Source organism: Pleurodeles waltl, chromosome 12, assembly GCF_031143425.1.
Source record: "Pleurodeles waltl isolate 20211129_DDA chromosome 12, aPleWal1.hap1.20221129, whole genome shotgun sequence".
In the NCBI taxonomy this organism is placed as follows: Eukaryota; Metazoa; Chordata; class Amphibia; order Caudata; family Salamandridae; genus Pleurodeles; species Pleurodeles waltl.
Genome location: NC_090451.1, coordinates 85,954,233 through 85,981,926, shown reverse-complemented (window position 1 = coordinate 85,981,926; position 27,694 = coordinate 85,954,233). Strand labels below are relative to the sequence as shown.

Genomic DNA, 27,694 nt, shown 5'->3' with positions numbered 1-27,694 from the left:
TCAAGCAAACACTCCTTTAAAAGTGTTTGTGAGACAGAAAACTAATTTGTGTACAAAAAAATGTAAACAAATCTTATAAGTAAATCAAACTCAGCAACCATATACCTTCGTCTTTAGGTTTACATTTATTTCCAATTGAGATTGTTCAAAATGAGAATTAGAATGTCAAATAACCTGATCTCTTAAAAACAGAAACTACGTTTACAAAACATATCTATACAAAGCCATTCAAAAACATATACACAAAACATTTGCTAGCCTATCAAACTAGTGCTTTAGGACCACTGTGTCCAAAGTGGTTATACATGTTACTTCACAAATATAATCCACCAATCAGATCGCCGTAAAGATGATGCATATCCCTCTTTTTTTGTGTCAACTTGTTCAACATCTAGAGCATCAGCGCTTACAATTATTTAAGGTTGGCTCCTTAGAAACAATAGTGATGATGCGTTTCGACCTGTATACTTTGTCAGTCTCATCAGGACCTATGGTTGATGGGTGAACTCTACAACTAAAAACAAAACTATTAAAATTATTAACTGTCTACGTTTTCATTGTCCACCATACCTCAAAGGTCAACCACCACCAATGGTGAACCCTCAGTTACTAAAGATAATCAAAGTGTAGGTGTTCATCTCTCAAAACATAATTAACCTTAGGTCCTCTCAATCCATAACCTGACATGAATAATTAGACTGAGAATACAACTTCTGGCGTTCACAACAGGCACAGGTTCATATGAGCAGTATCAAGCAATGACTGAACATTATTTATGATACAGATGTGCCACCAAAACGCTGTGTGCCCGAAAAAAGAACTTGAGATGTATTTTCAAATCCATGCTCCAATCCTCAGCCAGACATGCTCTCTAATTAGAAAATCATTAGCAAATGGCGTGTTCAATACCTAGGCTTCTCATAGTTTTTTTTTAGCAACATTACAAGAATCCATATCCTTTACAGTCTGCTCGCAAGCACTTGAGCCTAAGAAGTCACTCTGCTGAATCCCCTATAATAGAATATTGATGTAGCATAAATAAGCCTGTATATAAACATCCTCAAATTTGAATGAGTTGGTGAAAATACCAGTGGCTTACCAGGTTTAGATTATTGAAAATATCAAAGCGGCCGCGCCGAAAACAAACTAAGTTTGTCCCATCAAAACTAATGGGGAAATAACTAAATATACATATTATAAGCCCCATACTGCCAAGGAATAATGCTACCAAACTGCTGGTCAAGTGTAGGAAAGCATGGTGACCTGGCAAGATGGGCAAAGGAAAGTGTCCTCCTGGATCTCCTCGCCAGCCCTATTGTACTCATCCCATCATCCAGTTATAATTACCCCAAAACTGCAGCAATTTGCAGCATCTAACCTTGTGTTACACTCTCCTTGTGCCCCAACCAAAAACCTGCTGCCAGACCTGTGCGCGGACCGTTGGCGGGTCTGGGCCTGCGGGGCTGCATAGGCAGCTGAGTGGCTGCGACACGTTCGTATCTGCAGGGGCTGCCTTGGGAGTCGAGACAGCATGCAGTTGCGGCCCGAGACCTGTGACGTGGAGCTGCTGTTAAGGAGCTGTGCCATGACCCCCTTGGGGCCACCCAGAAAGCGAAACAATGTAGAAGACTAACCGGCGTAGCCTCACTGACGGGTGTAGTCAGCTGGGAGACCTGTGCCAGATCCTGCTGGGCAGAGTGTGGCTGCCGCAGGAGAGCAGCATCCGTGGCACCTTCTGGGACCCCCAGCCTCCACTGAATTAGACTGCAGACTACTGAATGGCTGACCCGGGCTGTCCACTGGGATCATCACGCTTACAATTTCAAGGAGGAAAATCAGTGGTGAGCCTGTGGATAATTGTTGCTGCTTGGGAGCCAACTGGATTATATATCGCTGGGGCCTGATTATTTATGACATACAATTCCTCCTCACATACTATTCACCTAGTAAAGGGCCTGAAGTCTGGCCTCTAATTTACAGACTAGATCATACTGGTTCTGACACATGGATCCCCTGACCACTCGGGACGGCTGGTGACACTCTCCATTATACGGGGGCACCTGTACTAGTGATATTCTTACACACCTTGTTTGTTGCATGGAGGAGGGGCCCCACTGAGATGAAGAAATAGTGGGAGGCAGCAGAGGAATTTGTGTGCTTGCCCCGCATTGTGTACCTGCCCCGCAGCTGTGGTATTACTCAGGTTGGAAGAGGGGGTGGGGGAGACTCTTGATGACCCTTTCCCCTGGATGCTTGAACAGTGAAGGACTGTCTCGGTGAGGGAGCGGCTGCTGTGTGCCGGACGACCCTCCTCTGCAGTGGCAATTGAGGAGGCTTGGCTACTGCAGTTCGAATCAACAAAGGCTAAAGTCAAGCAGAATAAACCAGTACAAGCCAACAAAATAGATCAATATGCACTTCCCCTGCCACCGGACAGTGCGGGCGAGCAGCCTAAGCTACCACTACCTGGAGATCCTTAATCTCCTACCATGGCCGACCTGCTGATTCAAATTAAGGGGTCACATGAACTTATGCTGGTGAAAATTGACACTGTGGCACTTGAGACGGGTTTACTACGAACTAATGTCCCAAAAATCTCAGAGAGTCAAAGAGATGGTCACTGACACTGCAAGCAATATATGTAAGTCACCCATACAGCAGGCCTGACAGCCCCAAGGCAGGGTGCATTATGTTACTTGTGAGGGCATATCTGCAAGAGCAGATATACCTGTGCTACGTCTTTGACAATTCTTAGACATAGTAAGTGGACTGGGAAGTGATTTTACATGCATGTACTGGACACTGGTCAATACGAATTCCCCAGCTACATGATGGCTTCACTGAAAACAGGGATGTTTGGTATCAAACATCTCATATTAATAAGCCCACACTGATTCCAGTGATTGATTTATCAATACATGCACCCAGAGGGCACTTTAGAGGTTCCCCCTGAAAACCTACCAGCCCCCAGTGTGCTTGCTGATTGATTTCTACCAGCCTGTCCTGGAACAGGGTGCAACACCTCCTCCCACAGGAAGCCTTAAAGGGCTGCCACCTTTGACATGCAAATTTAGGCTCCCCCTCAAAGGAGAGGAAGCCGACCCCCTTATCCAGAGCTCCTTGGCACCTGGACATGCAGGAAAATTATCTAATCAGGTAGACGTGCCACCTTCAGGCTAGTACCACCTTAAGGTGGGCTAAGCTGGGGTGAACACAATTTCTTCTTGAGGTAGCCATCTTTGAGATGGCATGCCTAGGCATTCTGGGACAGGGTTATGCCCACTTCCCACAGGAAGTGAGAATATAGGGTGCGTAGTGACCAAGGGACAGTAGCCCATTGGCTACTCCCCCAAGACCTCTAAATTCAATATTTAGGGAAGCCCTTGGCACCAGAGAAGGAGATTCTGAAGACCCAAGAAGACCAAGGACCCTGAAGAGCCACAAAATCAAAAGAGGAGAAAAGAAGCAGCTGACCTGGTACCAAACCCACCGGCCTGTCTGCATCCCTCGTTGAAAATCTGCACCAAATCAACTCGTCCTGCAGCTGTGCCTCCAGAAACCTGGGAGGACTGCCTGCCTCAGAAAAAAAGACTCAACACCTTCCATGAATGGCTGACCTTTTCTCCAGCACACTTCAATTAAGGGTCTCTGAAGTCTCCGGAACCAACAAAACCCAACACCTGAATTCATCACTGCACCTGCCGTCTCAGAGTTGAAGTGGACCACCGTTGCTAACAAGGTTCCCCAGCCCTCCAGAGTCCATCATGGTTTCACCCGCCTGGGCTGCCTGGCGATGCCTGCAGTCTCTGCATGCAGCCCCCTCCCCTACTGCGACCAGTCCCATAAGGAGAACCTGACACCTGAAGACATCTCTGCACCCATCGCCCCAGAGTCGTGGAGAAGAGGGCCAAAAAGTGCCTACCTGTGTCTAAGCATCGTGAGGCCTGAGCCACTTTGTTGATTCTGCCAGAATGGCTTCCTGGCCAGAACATGCAGCCTCTTTTCACAGTGACAGATCTGCAATGAAATGCACTGGGCATCCGGCGCAGTTTTGCACTCTGCACCAAGCCGCCCACATGCCACTGGCGGTGTACTGCTGGTGCTGCCTTGGACCTTGCCTACCACTCTCACCTTAATTCCTGGAGATTGGGCTTGGAAATCATTGTTGCATACCTGGTTGCAGAACATGTTTTTCCTCAAACAGGATAACATCTGAAAAGCCATCCAGAATCCGACTGGCTACATATGAAATATTATGGCATTGCTACAATAAAAAAGCAGTAACGGGGAGGGGACAGAGTCCAGAAATTGAGATGTTTAGTATCTAGATACATCATTAGATTGAAAACCAGGACTCCTTTTGGGGTAAACGGCGATGAAGAACTGTACTGTCATCTATAACTATGAATAGACAATAGGAATATAGCATGAGACATTTTCACATAAAGGATTAAATGCATTATTAGTTGCAGAGGGATGTCATTGTTTTTTAATAGCGAGAAGTGAAATTGATATACGGGGTACTAGACCCATAATCAAGAAATGTAATTTCAACAGAAAGCTGTATGAAAAATTTATGGGATAAAATATAACTATGTATATTTGTTGTTAATAGATGCAGTGACAGATGATAGTAGAAGTTGTGGCTAGAACAAGTAATTAGTAGAGTTTTTTTATCTCAGTATATTTTTAATTATTTCCTTTAGTAATATGTAGAGGTATGATGTAGTTGCACTGAATTTTTTGTTATAATTGGTGTTTTTCTTGTATTCACATGTGTATTGGTTTTAACTATATATCCCAGAATGCCACAGAGGCATGTTGAGATAAATATTATAAATATAGCCCTAAATGGATTGACTTATTACCGTGATCAAGACCTTGAGGGTTGAAACGCGTTGGTGATTGTTGGTGGTATCATTTTGCACATTAAAAGGAAGAATTGAAAATCCTGTGAGTGCTGCGTCGTTGACTGAGTGTCAAATTTGTGTGGTGATTAATTAAGGGGAAGGTCCTTCCTTGGCGTGGGCACCGACGAAAAAGAGCGCGCCTCAAGTGGACCTCTTGGGAGTTATGGAAAATATCACTTACCCAGTGTACATCTGTTCGTGGCATGTTGCGCTGCAGATTCACATGCTGTGCACTGTTCCTCCTATCTAGTGTTGGGGTTGTTTTTCTTCGAAGAAGTCTTTTCGAGTCACGGGACAGAGTGACTCCTCCCTTTCAGCTCCATTGTGCATGGGCGTCGACTCCATCTTAGATTGTTTTCCCCGCAAAGGGTGAGGTAGGAGTGGTAGAATGAGGATACTAAAGATGTCCATGCAATGGAGTAGATATGTATGTATTGATTGATGTACATAGTTTGTGGTAAAGGATTATTTATTTACATATATACAATTTAAATGCAACTAAAATGGCTACAGGCTCCAGGGGAGGTGGGAGGGCGCATGTGAATCTGCAGCGCAACATGCCACGAACAGATGTACACTGGGTAAGTGACTCTTCCGTTCGATGGCATGTGTAGCTGCAGATACACATGCTGTGCATAGACTACAAAGCAGTAATCCTCCCGCAAGCGGTGGTCAGCCTGTAGGATTTGAAGTTGTTTGAAATAATGTTCTTAATACAGCCTGTCCTACTGTGGCTTGTTGTGTTGCTAACACATCTACACAGTAATGTGTAGTAAAGGTATGAGGTGTAGACCACGTGGCTGCTTTACAAATCTCTGTCATTGGTATATTACCTAGAAAGGCCATTGTTGCTCCTTTCTTTCAAGTGGAGTGTGCCTTAGGTGTAATGGGTAATTCTCTTTTAGCTTTGAGGTAACAGGTCTGAATACATTTGACTATCCATCTCGCTATGCCCTGTTTGGATATAGGGTTACCAGCATGGGGTTTTTGGAAAGCAACGGACAATTGTTTAGTTTTACTAAATGCTTTTGTTCTGTCTATGTAATACATTAGCGCTCTTTTTATGTCTAATGTATGCAGTGCTCCTTCTGCTACTGAGTCTGGTTGTGGGAAGAAGACTGGGAGCTCAACTGTTTGGTTTAGATGAAACAGTGATATGACTTTTGGTAAAAACTTTGGATTTGTACGGAGAACCACTTTATGTTTGTGTATTTGTATTAAGGGTTCTTCGATAGTAAACGCCTGTATTTCGCTAACTCTTCGTAGTGAAGTGATGGCTATTAGAAAAGCTACCTTCCAAGTTAAGAATTGGATTTGACAAGAATGCATGGGTTCAAACGGTGGACCCATGAGTCGTGTAAGTACAATATTAAGATTCCACGAGGGTACTGGTGGGGTTTTGAAGGTATGATCCTTTTTAGTCCTTCCATAAATGCTTTAATAACTGGGATTCTAAAAAGTGACTTTGTATGTTTAATTTGCAGCTAAGCAGAGATTGCAGTGAGATTAATTTTGATGGATGAAAAAGCAAAATTAGCTTTTTGTAAGTGTAGTAAGTAACTCACAATGTTTTGTATGGAGGCCTCTAACGGCGTGATTTGATGTGCTTGGCAGTAGAAAACAAACCTTTTCCATTTATTAGCATAACAATGCCTTGTTGTCGGTTTCCTTGCCTGTTTAATGACTTCCATACACTCATTTGAAAGGTTTAGATAGCCAAATTCTAAGACTTCAGGAGCCAGATTGCTAGGTTGAGCGATGCTGGATTGGGGTGTCTGATCTGTTGTTTGTGTTGTGTTAACAGATCTGGTCTGTTTGGGAGATTGATGTGAGGTACTACTGAGAAGTCCAACAGTGTGGTGTACCAAGGGTTGGTGGGCCCACGTTGGTGCTAGGAGTATTAGTTTGAGTTTGTTTTGACTCAGTTTGTTGACTAGGAAAGGAATGAGCGGGAGAGGGGGAAAAGCGTAAGCAAATATCCCTGACCAACTGATCCATAGAGCATTGCCCTTGGACTGAGGGTGTGGGTACCTGGATGCGAAGTTTTGGCATTTTGCGTTTTGTTTTGTTGCAAACAGATCTAGGTCTGGTGTCCCCCAGCAGTAGACGTAATCTTGTAGAATCTGGGGATGTATTTTCCACTCGTGAGTTTGCGGGTGATCTCGACTGAGATTGTCAGCTAACTGATTGTGAATTCCTGGTATATATTGTGCTATCAGGCGAATGTTGTTGTGAATTGTCCAATGCCAAATTTTCTGTGCTAGGAGACACAGTTGTGACGAGTGTGTCCTCCCTTGTTTGTTTAAATAGTACATTGTTGTCATATTGTCTGTTTTGACAAGAATGTGTTTGTGGACTAGAAGGGGTTGAAAGGCTTTTAGTGCTAGAAAGACTGCTAGTAGTTCTAAAAGATTTATGTGAAGTTGTTTTTGTTGACTGTCCCATTGACCTTGTATACTGTGATTGTTGAGGTGTGCTCCCCACCCAATCATGGAAGCGTCTGTTGTGATAATGGCGTGAGGCACTGGGTCTTGAAATGGCCGCCCTTTGTTTAAATTTACAGGGTTCCACCATTGAAGCGAAGATTGTGTTTGGCGGTCTATCAACACTAGATCTTGAAGTTGACCCTGTGCCTGCATCCATTGTTTTGCTAGGCACTGTTGTAAGGGCCACATGTGTAGCTGTGCGTTTGGGACAATAGCGATACATGAGGACATCATGCCTAGTAGTTTCATTACAAACCTGACCGTGTATTGTTGGTTTGGTTGCATGCTTGATCTTATATTTTGAAACGATTGAACTCTTTGTGGACTTGGAGTGGCAATTGCTTTTTGTGTGTGGCTCCCAAGTATTGTTGTATTTGCGATTGCTCCAAGTAAGATTTTTGGTAATTTATAGAAAACCCTAGTTTGTGTAGAGTATCTATAACATACTGCGTGTGACTGACACCTGTGTTGAGTGTTGGCTTTTATTAGCCGATCGTCTAGAGACGGGAATACGTGCATGTGATGTCTCCTTATATGAGCTGCTACTACAGCTAGGCATTTTGTGAATACTCTGGGTGCTGTTGTTATACCCTGAAGGGCAGTACTTTGAATTGGTAATGGTTGCCCTGTATTACAAATCTGAGGTACTTCTTGTGAGATGGATGAATGGGTAAGTGAAAATACGCATCCTTTAGATCCAGTGTTGCCATGTATTCTCCCTGTTTTAGTACTGGAACTACGTCCTGTAGTGTGACCATGTGGAAGTGATCTGATTTGATGAAGAGATTTAAAGTTCTGAGATCTAGAATTGGCCTTAATGTTTTGTCTTTTTTGGGAATAAGGAAATATAGGGAGTAAACCATCGTTCCTTTTTGATGATGGGGTACCAGTTCTATGGCGTGTTTTGCTAGTAGTGCTTGCACCTCTATTTGTAGTAGGTCTAGATGTTGTGTCGACAGTTTGTGCAACCTTGGGGGAACATCTGGAGGGAATTGTGTGAACTCTATGCAATAACCATGTTGGATAATTGATAGAACCCATGTGTCCGTGGTAATGTCTGACCAATTGTTGTGGTATTTTGTTAATCTCCTCCCCACTGGTGATGTGTGTTGGGGGGAGTGTGACATTGAAGTCACTGTTTATTACTAGGGATCTGCTTGGCAGGCTGAAATTTTCCCTTGGTGCTGTCTTCTGTATGAACCACAAAACCCCCCTCTTTGGTACTGAGACTAGTAAGTGGGTTTTGTTTGGGAGGTGGATGGCTCTGAGGGTTGGTGTCGAAACCCTCCCCTAAACTGTGGCTTCCTAAATGTTCCCCTATACTGGAAAGAATAGAGTGCGCCCATGGCTTTGGCCGTGTTTGTGTCCTTCATTTTCTCTATCGCAGTGTCCACCTCCGGCCCAAATAGTTGGTGTTGGTTAAACTGCATTTTTAATAACGCCTGCTGTATTTCTGGCTTAAAACGAGGAGGGCTTGTGAATTGGCGATACGCCACTGGTTGGCCGCTTGCGATGCCACTCTTTTTCCCGCCGCATCAAACTTGCAGCTTTCTTTATCAGGGGGGTGGCGCATCCCCTGAAGATTAAGAATTTGCCCGCTTACTTGTGGCCACCACTACAACTGAGTCCGGAGGGAGCTGTTGTGTAATAAACACAGGGTCTGACGGGGGAGGTTTATATTTTTTCTCGACCCTTGGTGTAATGGCCCTTCCTTTCACCGGTTCCTGAAAGACCTGTTGTGCATGCTTAAGCATGCCCAGTAACATTGGCAGGCTTTGATACGAAGCATGCATGGATGCCAGTGTGTTAAAAAGAAAGTCATCCTCCACTGGTTCTGAGTGCATAGTAACATTATGAAATGTTGCTGCTCTGGCCAGTACTTGTGTGAAAGATGTGCTATCCTCTGGAGGTGAAGGCTTTGAAGGATAACACTCAGGACTGTTGTCCGAAACTGGTGGGTCATATAGATCCCAGGGGTCTGCATCGTCCTGCGTCATCCCAGTATGTGTGGGTGAATTAGCTTGGATTTCGCTAAAACGTCTAGAAGTATGGGCCAGCAGAAGAGCTACTTTTCACGATAAGTGCTTCAAATCCGCTTTGTGAATGGGTTCAAATGGATGTCTCAAAAGCTGAGATAGAACCGTGTTGAGCTGCCGAGAAGGTGGAGGACGTCTTACTGGTGGAAAAACTCAAAAGAGCCCTTTTAGAAACTGTTTTACTAATCTAGAGGACCAGAGAGATGGCGATGTCGGCGAACGTCTGAAACGAGATATGGCTGCCAAGTGCACCCTGATGGATGGATGAGCCAACCCCGTTGATGCCAGATGGAGGAGATAGGGCAATATGTGCTCTGGTGGCGACAATAGTGGATCAATCTGCTCCTTCTGACACCACAAACAAAACCATCTCCACTTCAGAGAGTGTGACTTGTTTGTGCTATCCGCTCTGGCCTTCGAAAGTATCTCACGACATTCGGGGTGAATGTTTAAATTGGCAAACCCATTGTGTTTAGGAGCCAAGCTGATAACTTTAGTGATTTGGGGTCCAGATGCAAAACTTGACCCTTGTTCATTGTCGAGAGTTGCAGTGAGACCTTCAGTGGAATGCTGTCTCAGAGCAGGAGGAGCTCCAAAAACCAATGTTGGTGAGGCCAATACAGAGCTATCAGAATCAGTCTGCAATGTTCTCTCTTGATCTTTGTGAGTACTCTTTAGATCAGGGGAATGGGTGGAAAAGCGTAGGCAAATATTCCGTACCATGCCATCGAAAAAGGCATTCCCCCACGAGCCCAGATGGTGAACCCAACTTGCATAAAAGTGGCATTTGGTGTTCTGCCGAGTTGCGAAGAGATCTAGTTTGGGCTTTCCCTACCTCCTGAAACCTCGGTCGAGCAGCTCCTGGTTCAGCTCCCATTCGTGACAGGATGACGTTAGTCTGCTGAGGGTGTCTACTGTCTTGTTCTGCCTTCCTGGCAGGTGTTCCGCTCATAAACTAATTTCGTTTCGAATAGCCCAACTCCAAATAGTTTGAGATTCGAGATAAGAGAAGTGATTTTGTTCCCCCCTGCTTGTTTGAATAATGCATCGTTGTTGTATTGTCTGTTCTTATGAGAACCGCAGAGTGTTTTATCCTGGGAAGGAAAGCCTGCAGGGCCAGAAAAACTGCTCTCAACTGCAGGAAATGTATGTGATATTTATGCAAAGAGTTGCTCCACTTTTCGCTGATCTGTATATCTTGAAGATATGCCCCCATCCTTCCAGAGAGGCGTCTGTGGTAATGACTAACGGAGGTTGAAGAGGCAGAAAAGGAAAACCTACTGCGATGCTTAGCTGATCCCCCACCAGTGGAGCGCTTCGATCATCCAAGGAGTTACTGTGATTTAGTCATTGAATGAGCCCTCTTTCTGAATCCATTTAAGGTCTAGCTCCTCTTGCAGGGGGCGCATTCTCAGGCAACAAAAGTGAACTAGCTGCATGCAAGAAGACATCATCCCCAGAAGTGATTTGTAGCTGCGTACTGAAAGAGACTTTCTTCTTTGAACTCTGTTTGTTAGAGATGTGAGCTTCGTTTGTCTCGCCACCAAAGGGAAAGCCTTGTCCCTGATCGCATCTATTGTCATCCCTAAAAAGGTTGATACCCATTTTGACAATATCCTTGACTTAAATTCAGAGTGAGACCCAGTTTGTTGAATAGTTCCATGAACGCCCTTTTTGAGTCGTGAGCCTCCTGATACGACCGCACCTTTATTAGCCAATCGTCTAAATAGGGGAAAAAAATAAAAAATGTCTTTCTTAGCCAAGCCGCTACCGGAGCCAGACACTTTGAAAAGATTCTGTGGGCAGACTTCAGGCCAAATGGAAGAACTCTGATTTGGAAATGGCTGCCAGCTAATGTAAAATGCAGATATTTTCTGTGGGCAGGTGAAATCAGGATATGAAAGTAAGCATCCTATAGATCCAGGGTCGTCATAAAGTCTCTGTGATTCATGCAGAGAAGAATGTCCTGCAACATGGCCATGCGAAAGGTTTGACTTTTGAGGTATTTGTTTAAGTCCCTGAGATTGAGAATGGGACGCCATGCTTCCCAGTTTTTGCGTACCAGAAGAAACAGGAGTAAAAACCTCTGCCCTTTTCGGAAGAAGGAACTCTTGATAGCTCCCTTCTTTAGCATGGCCACGCCCTCCAACCAGAGTTGTTTTAGATGCTTTTGAAAGAAGGTATGTGGAGGGCGTAAAGGTGGGAGTTGAATGAACTCTAAAGTGTGGCCAAATTGAACAGTCTTTAATACCCACAGTCGCAGCACCGCCCCACCAGCTAATTGTCAAAAAGCAGTGGTTGCAATATCTATTGAGCAATCTATAACCTCAGCCGGGTTGCGCTCCTCCTCCAAAAGGATCTTCTTTACTTCCACCTAAGAATCTTCTGTAAGGTGGTCCATATACGGAGCAATATCAGCCCACAGCTGCCTGTCGTATCTGCCCAAGATTGCCAACGAGTTTGCTGCTCTCACTATAAGCCGAGACACAGAGGAGAAACGCTTCCCAATGTTGTCCAGCCTTCTACCTTCCTTGTCTGGAGGTGCTGAAATTGGAGTCAATAGATTCTTTGAACGCCTCTGCCCTGCCTGGGTTATGACAGAGTCTGGCTTCAGGTGAGCAATGAGACAAAGTTGCGGCGTCTTCTGGAGCCTTATATTGGTAACCTTGGTAAGGCTGTTGTCACAGTAGCTGGATTCTTCATTACATTTAGACCTTCCTCCCAGATGTAGCCTACTATGGGAAAGGAGTGTATACTCTTTTGAAAAGGCTCCTTGAAGTTGTATAAAAAACAATTCCTCTGCTTAGATGGCATGGGCAGCGCAACTCTTTGCTGCTCTTTCAAGCAGATTATCGAAACCCCAAATGTCTCCTGGGGGAGAATCCACAGGGGTAGGCGATGGAGATGAAGGGGTTAGCAATATATAGTTGTCCGAATCCGAATGGGCATCCTGAAGCTCTCCTTCCCTCTCCTCATCCGATGAAGGTCCTCTGCGGGGTACTCCTCACCGATCTAGGCGACAACGTATGCTGTGGCACTGGAGTGGCAGGAACCGAGGGTGGAGGGGCCGTTTGTATGTTCTCCAACTGTGATGCAGACGGAAACCTCTTCTTGTAGTCTGATGACATAAGCTGCAAATCAGAGATAAGGAAACTCCGGATACGGACCATATCCTCTGGCATACCCGGTTGGTCTCTCTGAGGAGAATAATACTGTTGGTAATATTCTTCTTCATCTTCCTGACACTTAACATGGAGCTGGGAAGGACTATGGGCTGCCCCTAACGGCCCATCATTATCAGAATCCTCCTCCAAAAGATGAGATGGAATTAAAGGTGTGACCTTACTTGGGGATGTGGCTCTGAGTTATATAACCTTTCCCAGTCAAGGCCTATAATTTTTTCCTCGAAGACTGTGCCGTTGACGAGGTCATCGACGAAGTCGTCTCCAACTGCAAAGGTCGACCTCCAGTCCCCTTAGACGGTGCTGCCGACAATGGTGTTGTCATCGGAATCACGGTCGACGGTGTCGGCACCTTTGGAATCATCGTCGATGACATCTTTATCTTCAACATCAACGGCCTATATTTAGTTACCGTCGACGTCATCTACGGACAGGAAGCCACAGTCGAGAGGCTGTAACAGTCGACGATGTCGTCGTTGATGCAGCCGCCGTATATGTCCTCGTCGACGACTGTGTCGACGACGATGACTTAGTCGACGGTGGAGTCTTCAACGACAGCCTGTTGTCAGGCGCTGAAGAAGGCTTTCTGAACGTAGTGAGAACCTTTGGTGGAGGTGTAGAAGGCTCTGAAGAAGGTTTAGACACCTCCTTTGAAGTTGAAGGCCGATGCTTAGACTTTGAGGAAGATTTCCTTGCATGAGGTGATTATGAGACTGCGGCCATCCCCAGACCCCTAAGAGGTCTTATTAAACGTTTTTGAGGGTTGTCCTGAACCCTTTTCAGAGTGGCGATCTTGGCCTCTTTTGGGATTTCTTAAAAGACCAGGAAGATTCATCACAGTCCAAGTCTGAGACAGGGTTCTTCCTTGATTTAAGGGTCTGGAGCCATATAAGCAGTCTTCCCTCTCTATCCTTTAAAGTTTTTGAGTAAAAGGTATTTACAATCTACCTTACAATCAGCAGCGGAATGATCAGGATAGAGGCAATATTTACAATCTCTATGAGGATTCTCAGAATGGAGCCTTTTCTTCCCACAAGTACTGCAGGCTCTGAAGGAGACTTTTCCTCTCTCTGTCAGGCATTGTGCTGCTAAAGTCAGGCTCCAGAAATTCTGAGTGTGAATAAGAAACACTCAGTAATAAAGAAGAAATTCAGATGTAGAGGCAAAATCTTCACCAACAGGAACAAAATGAGCAGTGCTCAGAGGAGACTCCCTAGCAGGACGTGCAGTAGAAAGTATGAGGTACTGGAGCTTCTCTCAGGAGGGTTCTAGAGGGTTGGGTAATCTGATTGGTTGAGGCTCAAGTTTGGTCCTTTTTTTAAACATAAGGACTTGGATAGATTACTGAAAAGTAGAGTTCTAAGTTATTGCTGTTATGTCTTTGGGGACATTGTCTTTTCTAAGGTGCCGGGGACTCCCATCCCGATGAAGGGGAATGATTCAAGCATGTGAATTTAAGAAAGTTGTTATTTTTGTAAATTGTTGTAGATCTCCTCTGCATGTCTTGTGTCTCATTTGTAGACTTGTGCCTATGGTAAGTGTCTAACACTCCTCCCTGATAAGTCTAAGGCTGCTGGACCCACATTGCCCCCTAAAAGAGCACCTTGCAATTGCTAGAGCAAGCCCCTGTCCACTGGGGAGGGAACCCTTGGACCCTTTGCACAGTATACCTCATTTTGGTATAACATATTAAGAGTCCGCTTCCTACATGGAGAACATAATGGGATAGACCACTTCCTCATACAATTGCAGACAGATTATCCAACAGCTATGCTCTACAAAGGATTTATACAGTTTTGGATTTTTGTCTAAACATAAGAAAAAACCCAATAGGCATCTGGCTCTTGCAGTACCACAACATACAGTTTCTGCCCCATCAAGGAGCCGGTACATTGTCTTAGCCTTAAAAAAAAAAAAAAAAAAAAACTCTTCTAAATATCTGGCTCCTTGCTGAGGCACAGATTTGTTTTTTGAAGATAGCTATACTGGTTCTGGCTTGTTCAAAAGAAACAAAACAGACTGCGAACAATGAGCCTGTGGGTGTACAAAGTTTTGTATTGTGTTCTGACAACTCTTTACTTAATAATGGAAACAAATTTGTGGTGAATAAAAATAGTTTAATTGTCCCAAAGAACCAGAGTTTAGTGCTCTGATGTTATTTGAACAGCCACAGTTCTGGTTTATCTATAATGGCAGGAAATCCTTTGAACATTTTTTTGAAAAAGGGCATTTGCTGATACAACAGGAAACCAAAATATAGCATCATTGTGTGGGTGGCCTGTAATGCAGGGCAAGAAAGGTTCAAGAACACCAGAAAGATGCCTAGAATTAGGTTTTTTTACGGATGCTGGTAGTTGTGGTATGTGGGCCTGAGGTCAGCCACAACCTAGGAGAAATTACCTACCTAAACAGGACAATCCCTTGGATAAAGAGTGGAATTTTAAACATAATCAATTACTGCAGCTTTTTGCATGTTTTATGCATGTAAAAAGAAAGCCTTAAAAAAAGAAAGTTACTTACCTATAACTACAGCTCTCCAGCATCAATATCTTTTGCAAATTCATTGATTGGATAATTTCCAGTACTTAGGCTGGCAGCTGCCGGTTTCGAAAGGGAACCACTCAAGTGCATAAATATATTAAAGATCTAAAGTAGAAGAACACTGTCATATTCAAACAAGTAAACTTGGAACCCTCTGTGGACAGGGGTGTACGAAACAAAGAACTCAAGCCCAAAACATAATGCTATATAAAGGGCATTTGGTGATCAAACTACCCTAAACTCATTCAAATAGAAGTATCAAAATTTGGCAGAAAAAAAAATATATTGTTTTACACTGGTTCAAACCACTTGTAAAATTTCAAAATATTTATGCTCATTTGTAATTGAACCCAATGCATATCTGACCAGGATAGAACTGTTCCAAACAACATTTAAGGATTCAGCACAAAAAATAGCTACAACATTTACTACATTGTATTTGGAAGCAATTGATATATTTGCAAATTCTTAAGTCCTCATGTAAGGGAAGTTCACATTTTCGGGCAAACTGACAATGTATTTAAAAGCTGATTCCCTTTCAAGATAGAAATGTGCTCCAGCTCGGAAGGGGCAAATCACAATTAATCATTGGAGCTAACCTAAAACATGATGATAAATAATTGTTAAAGGGCAACCTTAAGGAGAAAACATTAAAATAACTTTGGAAAACTAACAGGTACATGCAAGTTCTGTATCGTAAAAATGGGAAAACCACCTATTCAGAGCTTAATATTTAAATTCCCACCAGGCTAAGGGTCTAACAGCCCTCGAATAATCGGGCACCTCAAACCTTACAAAAAATAATTACATTGATTCAGATTTCTGCACTTTTCTAGACTGCCTCAACACGAATTACATTGACAACTCATACCTTGGTTTTTGGTGAATAGGTTGTTGCCTCATTGCCATGTACTGTGTATCTTCCTGCAGTCTGTTCAACGGAGAGTCTGGCTTTATCCGAATTCCATAGTAATGGTATTTGGAGTTGCCCCTGCAAATAAATATAAATGATCAAATAAAATTATGTGCACAACAAAAAAAGCAAATGAAACACGCTGATTTAAAAGTGGATGTTAGCATGAAAGAAATAATATATAAAAGTCTGCACCAGGAGACTGTAACATCAAAACTTCTACTGAGGTTGAAACATATATTGCAAAACGAAATCTTTAGCGCCCTTAAACATCAAGGATATCAAAAGGATTGTAAAATAGAAGCCAAAAGAAATAATGATTGTGTGTACCCATGTAGAGAATCCAAAATCCCCTTTTTAAGCTCTGAGAATTAAGCTGTTATACAGTCTAATTGTTACTGTATCTTAAGTCATGGTATGCTAAACAAAGAATCCAAGGAAAGAACAAAGTCTCTCTTTACAAATTCTTTAGAGAGCACAACGTATTATGTATTAGTCAAGAACATCGATTATTCATAAGGTGTTAGTCATGAATGACTCAGCCATCTTGAGTTTCCTTCAATATTAATATTTTTATAAATATAGTGAAAACGAAGAGGACTCTAGTTATAAGGAAGCTTCTGACCGGCATGTCTTCTATATTTAAAAAAAAAAAAAAAAAAAAAAAAACACCTACTGATAGGGTAGCCATGATAATCCACAGTATCGTTTTCTCTCCAAAAATTATATAAGCCCACAACACAGTTCAAGCAGCCCTTCTTTTGCTATTAATGTCCTCCAAATATATTCTTTTGTATTGTAAAGCCTCACCACAGACTAACCAAAGCAAGCCAATATGAAAATATAACAATGTCTATATAGTGATACTCCTTCTCCTCGATGGAACTGCAGTGAAGCAACAGTTTGTCCTTCATGGATACCTTTCACAGTCCACATGGTCTCCTGGGGTCCAAAAGACATAACGCATATACCACCACACTTTACATAATACAAGTCCTTGAGAAAGTAAATACCCCTGCTAGGCTTTGCTTTTCCATAGCAAGAGATGGTAGGCTCCTTCTCACCAGGGATGCAAGTATAAATGGATTGTACCCTTGAAATACAATATCATTGCTACCAAGCAGTCTCTGAGCACAGGCAGAAGGTGGCATTGGTCATAGGTGAGGGTACACATTGGGTCTTCCTTACCAGCAAACCCCTAGTCTTCACAACACAGTAGGACCAATATCTGAAGCACAGGTTATAGTCTACAGGCCGGAACCAAGGCAAGTCAGAAAGAAACAAAGTAAATGAAAATAACTGAAATCGCATGCAAGACATTTTCCTGACAACCTCTGACACTCAACTATTTTCAGTTGTGGCTATTGTGACAGTGACAAATACCAGTTAGCTAAAACTATATGAAAGCTAAACTTCAAGCAAGCAGGTTGCTGAACACTGGACTAGACACCCTGGACACCTCTGTCAGAAGGTCATACTGAAATGGCAACCGAGGGACTCGATAATAATTAAAGTTGAAATGTTACAATGCTCATCTGTACGGAAAAAGCCCAAATATGGAGTCAGCTCACTCTATTCCTTTATATCATTTTGAACATTTTACAAGAGAATTTATATTTCATGGCAGCGCAACACTAGCTAAAAACACCAGTTAAATATTTTCAATAATTTCCTTTTATGAGTAATTCATTTAAATGAATAGAATGAGAAAGGTTGTGATACTCAAAGAATTACAGTAAGGTTTAACAAAAAGAGAAATTACATAAATAGTCTGTAGTTCCCACAATTGTGAAGATTAGATTGCATTTATGAGTCAAACCAAAATCATACTTAGTTGATGGATAGATAGAACATAGATAGTTGTGATCTTTTAACCCCAGTACAGTTGACAAACCTGGTTCCCAGCCTCCGCGTTCTCAAGCCCATGAAAACCGAGCGTATTAGTTTGCCAAAAGACGCTGCATTCACTGGGTCCAACTTATGTTCCTGACAGTGCCGCAGATAATGGTTGTATAGTGAACTCCTGGGAAGGCTGACACCTTCAGCTGTCTCATAATTATCCAACAGCCACTGGAGCTGGAACAAAAGAACAAAACAAAATTAATGCAATTTGTTCACAAAAAAATTAATACTGAAATGATTATTCTTGTTTTTCATATGATTAAATGTGCTATGATCAGAGAAAGGATATCCTGAGACTTGCTAGTGGGCCACGTCAAGTAACGATTTTCTGTAAAATACAGCACTTTAACATGATAAACAATAAATCTGTTAAGAACATCAAAATATATAGGAAGGGACAGGCTTGGATATCGGATTTTCTTTTAAGTGGGTGACTTTAAAATGTATGTAAATAGTTTTTTGGCTGACATCAAACAATCACACAAACCCAGCTTGTTAACACAACACTATGCAGCTCATAAATACATACTCAATTTTTGCCAGTCATACTCCCTGCATCTTTCTAAGAGAGCATTTTTCATGTTTAGAGTTTGTGTCAATACAAGGCTAACCAGACAAAAAGGAAAAAAAATAATACTGTAACAAAGCAGAGCATTATTGTTGTTCATATTAATAAACTTTGAATTTTAGATCTTTTAAATTACTTTGGTGAAAAACAGGCCACTTTATGGTCTGATAGAATGATCATACAATTCCTCAGAGGTTTCGAGTTTTCCCACCAGTCGGACCACCTCCTCTGTCTTGGCAGCTGAACACCATGTTATCACAGCTGATGAAGCATCCATTTGAAACCAAGGCGGATCTAAAATTCCTTTTGTGGAAAGTCTTTCTTCTTGTGGCTCTCACCTCAGCTAGAAGGGCCACCGAGAGCCAGACTTTTACTATACAAGACCCTTTTCTATGATTTAAAGGATGATATAGTAATCGTTCAGACGAATCCAAGGTTTGTTCCCAATTTTCCTTCGGACTTTCACATCAATCAACCAGTCATTCTAAAATCGTTCTTTCCAAACCCTACCACACCTGCCAAACAAGCTATTCATTCTATAGACGACTAAAGATGCCTCAAATTTTATCTAGACAAGCCCAAAGGTTTTAGAAAATCTAACCAGTTGTTTGTGGCACTTAGTCCTCGAAGAAGAGGTCAGCCTCTCTCCAAGCAAGTTATTGCTAGGTGGATAGCTAGCACAATTTATTTCTGTAACGAATGGCAGGAAAGCCTTTACAGACCAGTACACATGCTCATTCAACTAAAGCTGAAGCCACCTCAACCTCATTTTTTCTGGTGTGCCGCTTCAGGACATTTGCAGAGGAGCCACCTGGAAGAAAGCGTACACCTTTACGAAGCACTGCTGCTTAGATAAGATTTCTCAAGGGGATTTAACAGTGGGTAAAGCAGTACTGAGTCACTTGTTCCAGTAATGTTTTTCTTTTTTCCCACCATGCCAATATTAGGTCGGCACATTGGTTAATGTTTTTGTAATAATGCATGGTCATAACAGCATAAGTCTATATGTATCCTTGCGCTTTAAGTAAGATTCAAATTCCTTTTCCACAAAGTATTTACATATCTTAATAAGTGTTATATGTATGTTTAACATTACAATGTGCTCCACTACTGCTAGCTACTCTGATTCAAGCATGTCAATCTATGCAAGTTACAAAACTGAAGTAGAAAATAAGTTACTTACCTGTAATTGGAGTACTCCAGTATTGAAATATTTCATAGATTCACATGCAAAACCCTCCCGCATCCCCTGAGCAGCTTACCTTTTCTTTCCATCTATCTTTGGTTCTCAGGCACTCGTGCTTTGGGAAATCTGAGGGACTGGAGCATCTCACAGGAGCGTTATAGTGGGAAAAGCAGCTTGATTTGGCTGAAACCTATCTTTGGTCTCTTTTTTAAAATTGACTAGGATAGGTTACTAAAGTGAAGGGCCTATGGCCTTCATGCACTATACCTAACATTGAATTGCTATTATAAGGTACCGGGGACTCCCATCTCGACGACAGGGAATGATTCAAGCATGTGAATCTATGAAAGTTTCAATACTGGTGTAACAATTACTTTACACAGGAAATCTACTCTCCTACTAGACACAATATCTCACACAAAGAGTACCACGGCATAAGCCATATATGCGAAGGCAAAGAGTATAATATGCTATTTATTAAAATTGTTGAGAGGCTAGAGGTATCAGGTCTCACTCAAAGCTTCGCTCTTATGAGTCATGGCCCCTTTGCCACACAGCAATGGTAATAAATAGCATATTAGGCTCTGTGCACCTGCATATATATGTTGCATGATTACAACACTGATATCTATGATGAATAAAAATGAGTTGAAGTTGTGAATATAGCTATGAATCAATGTTGTACCATATTTTAATATTAATTACTGACATGTAACAACTGTTCTACAACATAATACGCCAATTTTACAATTGGTTAAGTAATCCACTCCCCTCAATTGCACATGTGTTTTTCTTGTAGGTGCCTCTCATCTTTAGTTGGCACTTTTAGAGTAAAACCTCATGACTGTCATTCACCACCATTTTCCGGATGCAGGTGCAGCTTTTGAATAGGCACTGTGACAATACTATATTCAAGTTAATTAAAAAAAATTGAGACATTTCACAAATAAATTGATTGAGTCAGAAAGATTGCTCTGGAACAAAATGTGCCAAGAACCAGTTAGACGACATCCTGGCATCTGATGTTTAAGAGTGTGAAAAAAACCGACCAAAAGAAAACTTGGTTAAGTAAAAGGAAGTAGCGGTCATTTCTCCAGATTAGTAAATATCCATACGTATATTATGCAGTGTTTATCCACGATCAAAGCAATGCTCCTCATACCACAGGGATACTACCAAATGAAAGATCCTCATCAGGAAGTAGAAGAATTGGTAAACAAAGAAAGCCCACACAAATCCAGTGGTGTTGATTTTTTTTTGTTTTTATTACAACCATATCATGATGTAATAAAAGTTTTGTGCGCATTTAGCAGTGTATTAACCGAGACATCGGTACATTTTACAAATTAACCCCGAGGAGCACTACAACTGTCGCTAATAGGCTGGCAAAAAAGGGAAAATAGGAGAAAAAGCTGACTAAGTACAACCGTGGGCGGGATAGAAACAAAAAACACAGTAACAAATATGCATCTTTACACAACAGGAACTACAGCAAATACTTGCACAAACATGTTCTGTGATTTTATTTTTTTAATGAGGAACATAATATAATATAACAATTTGCCTTTATTTGCTGCTCAACTGTAGAATGAAATTTGAAATATAAAATTCCTTATCTACTAAAATAATCCTATCCAGATAAATATGGCAAGGAGGGTCTGTAGAGCAGTCACTGTAAATTATCAGCTAAATAATACATGGGAGGTATACGCTACCACAATCTAAAACACTAACTGATCTATTCAGACAGTCGATCCTCAACTCTTCATTAAAACCCACTGCTATGTCACTGGGACATAGTTGAAAACACTGCAAAAGGGGAAGCTCATTTCCACGGAAGACCAATGGGCAAAATCAATGCACCCAAAAGGATTCAGGTTTAAAAAAAAAAAAAAAAAAAAAAAAAAAAAAAAAAAACACTACAGGTAATTTTTTTAGACAATCTACAACTAAAATATCAAGTACAAAACAATTGCTTTCCACAGCTACCCCTCCTAACCTTTAGGCAAAACTGGTATGAAAATAAGGTTTTTGACATGACTTTTTAAAAAATGGCTTCCCTGAATGAAAAAATGTCGGTGGTTACCGAGGTTTATAGCACATTGTGAATAATTATTTTCAGTGCTCAAGCCAGATTTCTGTGTGAATGGTATATCTAGAAAAATAACAGTGTGTAGGGTTTTAAGACTTAAGAATAAAAAGCATTCAAACCCGAGAATCAAAGACCTCCTCATTTTTTTCTTTCAACTTTACCAAATAAAATGAGCTTTACTGCTCCATTTGTTTTTGAAGCACAAATACAATTTTATGAAATAGGGTTTGGTGGGGAATCTAGATTTGGGTACTTGCAAAGACATTTCATGATCACAGCTTAATTGGCTTTTAGAAACTAGATTAGATTATAAATGCATTGCTTGGGGCACACTGGATCAACTTAGTGTAGTTTAGGAGCGCATGATGCACTTAAGGTTAAGCTAAGATCAATCCAGTCAACTTATCTTTGGAGCAACAACTTTGATTACAGATGCTGGAGAGCATGAGATTCAACGGTGCAAAGCACAAGGGAGGAGAGTTTGAAATTGCTCGTTGGTTGGGAGAAATATGTGATAGAAAATTAAGATGATATTACGCACACTGACTGGAGGCCTAAGGTTGGATTACCCAAGCGTATAATCAAAAGGTTTGGCGGGCAGAGAATAACTTGTGCTTGCATCTGGTTGGTCAAAGGCCTGATAGCTTATATAATTGAGGAGAATGAGAGCTGATCAATATTATGGACTGGAACGTTGGATTATTAATCATGGAGGGAAGACATTGGACAGTCTTTGTGGTTTGCACAGCAAAGCATGCTGCTTGGAGGAACTGCCTAATAATGGAACATCCAAATGTAAGAGAATATTTAGTAATTAATTTAACATGAATTTAAATGAGGGAGACTGTACATTGTATGGCTTATGGCATGTGGTAGAGTTTAGATTGAATTAGATTAGAAGCAACTTAAGGTTCAACTGTGCTTTTGGGTTGAAAGGGAACAGAGAATGGAGTGAATCTGCCTAATGGCTCCACAGTAAGATGGCCAAACGGACTCAAAGGTGTGGGACTCTGGTCCAAACCTATACCTTACAATACATCATATTAGAAATACAATTTATACTGATATTGTACAGTCCTAAATTCAGACAATAAGGAAAAACATTGTCACTGTGGATGTAAACGTTACATAAAACAAGATAATTGTGGGGTTTAGTTAAATGAGGATTCCCCCCCCCTCAAGTTTAATGGTAAAGAAAACATTGCCGTAAAAAAAATGATATGGCTTTATCTGTATTTTTTTTGTGTGTTTTTTTTTTTTTTTTTTACAAACAAAAGGTAAATCTCAAAACCTAGATGTTTCAAGTTCACAAATACTATTAGACCATTGGGACTTACTGTCCAAAAGGTACAAATTATTAATATTTGCTTCATTTACTTATCTCAAAGAACAAGGAAAAGACGAGAAGGGTGGGATTATCCCAAAAAGAAAGTAAAAGATAGTTGTTTAAAAGCATGGGGAGGTGATCCCAAGTGTAGGCCTAGGAGGCCCAGCATTGATGGTGGTACACCCTACTTTTGAGCATACGACTTCCTTTCAACCACCATCAGAACTCTGATATCTTATTTCGATTCACTCAGGTACATTTTTTTTTCTTTTGTATAAACCCAAGGATGAAAAAATATTGGAAAGAAAAAGGTACTGCTGCACATCCTGTAAGATATAGACCTTGTGCTCTTGTTTCACCTAACGCATTCCAGTTCAATTACAATGGGTGACATGGTCTATTTTTGGCTAGCCAACAAACTTGGGATCCACAGTTTTTTTTTTTTTTTAAACTACATTTTTCAGATTGCCACTGTTAGAGAAGAATAATAGCAAAGATGGGACACCATTTCGCCTAGTCTTGAAAATGGAACCCCAAGACTTACCAGCATCTTCTTTTGTTAGAATGCTACATTTTCTTCAGATGAAGCTTTGTGGTACTTCGCAGCATGCCAGTACCAGAGAGTATGATAACGCTCCTCCCTGCTTTATGCAGCTCCCTCAAAGATCAACAACCAGCAAATCTGCTTCCATGGTTCTACACTTTATGCCCACTCTCATTTTGTATCATTCTGAAAAGTTAGTCTGTTTTTTTCTTGCTGCTTTTGGACATGGCAACATTGTGTGTTGCTTTGGAGAGTGCGCATATTGTAGTTGAAAAAAACAATCTACAAACACTTGCCTTTTGGGCAGCATTTTATTCCCATGCATTTGGAGTCAAAAACATCTTTGTAGTTGATAAAAACAGTTTCACAGCCAATTATAGAGTCTAATTTCTTGCCATTATCATCTGTGAAGTATACTCTGCAATCAGTTTTTGGAACAATAGATGTAATCTGTGATATTTCCAAAATAGAGTTTAAGACACCCTTGCCATTTTTCAATTCCCTGTCTTAGGAAAGTTCTCATTGAAGCCCCAGACAAACCTGATTTAGATCTTAATGATGTACAATCTTAACCTTTTTAAAGATAGAACAAGGCAGAAGACACCAGTGTTCGAAATGGGGTCTTTGGTTGACAGTCAGGTTACCCCCTGTTCAAGCAAGGACCCTCACTCTAGTCAGGGTAAAAGAGAATCACCCTCTGCTAACCCCTGCTTACCCCCTTGGTAGCTTGGCAGAGCAGTAGGCTTAACTTCAGAGCGCTAGGTGTAAACTATTTGTACCAACACACACAGCAACTTAATGAAAACACTACAAAATGACAACACCGGTTTAGAAAAATAGGAAATATTTATCTAAACAAAACAAGACCAAAACGACAAACATCCGACATACACAAGTCAAGTTATGAATTTTTAAACATTAAACTCAAAAATAGCGATTAGAAACAAAAATGGTTCGATGAGATGTTAACACGGCGGTGTGACGGAGTCGTTCCCAACAACCCGACACCAGCGGCGCCGGACACGGAGTCGTGTAGACCCCCAAGTACAGTACCTTTGGTGACGAGTGAAAACAAGCCGATGCGCGAAGTTGGGGATAGCGGCGTCTGTGCGAAACGTTGAATCCGCGCGCTTCGAGCGGCGTCGGTCACGACGTGGTGCGGCGACTTCCACGGAGTCGCGGACTTCAGCGGGGCTGCTGCGGCGTCGGGCCTGCGAAGAGCGTCGCGTTCCAGCGAAGGTCACAGCGTCAGGTGCAGGCGGTGTTACCGGATTCAGCAGCGGCGTCGGTCCGAAGTCGTCCGAAGTCGATTTCCTTGGATTCCACCAGCTTTCCTTTCAAGGGCCCAGGGACTGGATAGGGCACCACTTGTCGGGGCAGGAGTCTCTCCAGAGACTCCAGGTGCTGGCAGAGAGAAGTCTTTGCTGTCCCTGAGACTTCAAACAACAGGAGGCAAGCTCTAACTCAAGCCCTTGGAGATTTCTTCACAAGATGGAAGGCACACAAAGTCCAGTCTTTGCCCTCTTACTCTGGCAGAAGCAGCACTGCAGGAAAGCTCCACAAAGCACAGTCACAGGCAGGGCAGCACTTCTTCCTCAGCTCTTCTCCAGGCAGAGGTTCCTCTTGGTTCCAGAAGTGTTTCTAAAGTCTGTAGATTTGGGTGCCCTTCTTATACCCATTTTAGTCTTTGAAGTCACCTTTCTTCAAAGGGGACTCACACCTACTTGTGAAATCCTGCCTTGCCCAGGCAAGGCCTCAGACACACAGCAGGGGGTTGGAGTCGGCATTGTCAGAGGCAGGCACAGTCCTTTCAGATGAGAGTGACCTCTCCACCCCTCCCTCCTAGCAGAGATGGCTAATCAGGAAATGCAGGTTACACCCCAGCCCCCTTTGTGTCACTGTCTAGTGCGAGGTGAAAAACAACCCAACTGTCAAACTGACCCAGACAGGGAATCCACAAACAAGGCAGAGTCACAGAATGGTTTAAGCAAGAAAATGCTCACTTTCTAAAAGTGGCATTTTCAAACGCACAATCTTAAAATCAACTTTACTAAACGATGTATTTTTAAATTGTGAGTTCAGGGATCCCAAACTCCACATGTCCATCTACTCTCTAGGGGAATCTACACTTTAATCATATTTAAAGGTATCCCCCATATTATCCTATGAGAGAGACAGGCCTTGCAACAGTGAAAAACGAAGTTGGCAGTATTTCACTGTCAGGACATATAAACCACATTACTTTATGTCCTACCTTATCCATACACTGCACCCTTCCCTTGAGGCTACCTAGGGGCTACCTAGGGCCTACCTTAGGCCTACCTTAGGGGTGCCTTACATGTAAGAAAAGGGAAGGTTTAGGCCTGGCAAGTGGGTACACTTGCCAAGTCGAATTTACAGTGTAAAAATACACACACAGACCCTGCAGCGGCAGGTCTGAAACATGATTACAGAGATACTTATGTGGGTGGCACAACCAGTGCTGCAGGCCCACTAGTAGCATTTGATTTACAGGCCCTGGCACCTCTAGTGCACCTTACTAGGGACTTACTAGTAAATCAAATATGCCAATCATGGATAAACCAATTACATACAATTTACACGGAGAGCATATGCACTTTAGCACTGGTTAGCAGTGGTAAAGTGCTCAGAGTTGAAAAGCCAACAGCAACAGGTCAGAAAAAAATAGGAGGCAGGAGGCAAAAAGGCTGGGGATGACCCTGCATAAGCAAAAGTCCAACAACCAGGATATAAACCAAGCTTTTAAAAAAAAAAAAAAACAACACCTGTACCCAAAGATGATTTTTTCTGTTTCCTTGGAAACTTAACTACTATCTTCTATCAACCAGCATCCAAATTCTTCAACAGATATAAACAGGGCCTGATTATTTGTGTCCGCTTTGGATTCAGATTTCAAACTGCTGTCTGCACTAGGTCTCAACATATCAGGCAAACACCAAAACTGAGATTCTCACATCATGCTGCATTCATAGCCCAGGGTGGGATCAGACTTGATGAAGGCGCACAAAAGTACATTTGTGGGCTTTCTCACACATTCAAACCATACTTTAGAATGCCCCCACTTTACCATTCTTTGAGTGCCATTTCTCTGCACTCATGTAGAATTCCAATTATGCTTATCAGCAATCCTTTTGTGAATTCCACAAAGGCATAAATAGAGGTTTTTTGCACTAACTATAAGTTAACAGCTGAAAATACTTTTTTGAATGGAGCATGTAATATTCCCTAGAAGCAGAAGGGCACCATACAAACAAATACTCCAGGTGCAGCATCTATGTGTAATCAAACTGACCACATTCCACTTTCAACACACAAAACAATAGTGTCCATACAATAATTTAAAAATCAAGATTAAAGAGGAAACACAACAATATTTTGTAATTTTAAAAACAGAACCAAGTAGCATACTGTATGAGAGCAGAATACAAGTGATATCCATACTTACATGGCTGTTGAGCAAGCTACTTCTGTGAGAGGTTATGCCTTCATTTTTTTGGAGGTTTTCAATTGCCATTTGAAGCTAAAACAATGTGTACAGTAAAAACAAAAAAGATGATAAAAGTGAGTCAAAATATTTCAGCAATAGTTTAGGTGCCAAAGAATGAATCAATGTAGCAAGCATAGCTGCCTTTAAAGGCAAGAACTATCGATTCTCAAACAAGTAGCCTACAAAACACTAACAAATATCTTGAAGGTGAATGCAGAATGAATAACAGTCACTTGTAGCAGAAGGTCAGTTAATATGGTTCTGAAGCTGAACTGCTGTGAGAAGCTTTAGTTATCAACCTTTCAACTTGCAGGTCACAAAATACAGCCACACATCTTGAAGATAAATATATTAAAATGCAGCATTATAAGAAATGAGAGAATTGTTATTCAAGCGGTATTTTAGGGAGAAACATCCAGGCTGAAGGTAAATCCATATGAAAATACCACAGCACTTCGCTAGGAAACCCTTAACTATGATCAGTCTCTCTGGACATTAG

General features: G+C 41.8%; 1 protein-coding gene across 3 annotated transcripts in view; it reads right to left on the bottom strand.

Annotated features, from left to right (window-relative positions):
* RFX2 (regulatory factor X2) overlaps window positions 1-27,694 on the bottom strand; it is a 163,724-nt gene that overhangs the window by 72,005 nt on the left and 64,025 nt on the right. For all 3 annotated transcript variants that reach the window (XM_069216390.1, XM_069216388.1, XM_069216389.1), the window contains 3 exons: window positions 27,154-27,228; window positions 17,963-18,144; window positions 16,027-16,146 (listed from right to left, as the gene is read on the bottom strand). In XM_069216390.1, coding sequence (XP_069072491.1) covers window positions 16,027-16,146; window positions 17,963-18,144; window positions 27,154-27,228 — 377 coding nt within the window. The remainder of the gene's footprint in view (window positions 1-16,026; window positions 16,147-17,962; window positions 18,145-27,153; window positions 27,229-27,694) is intronic.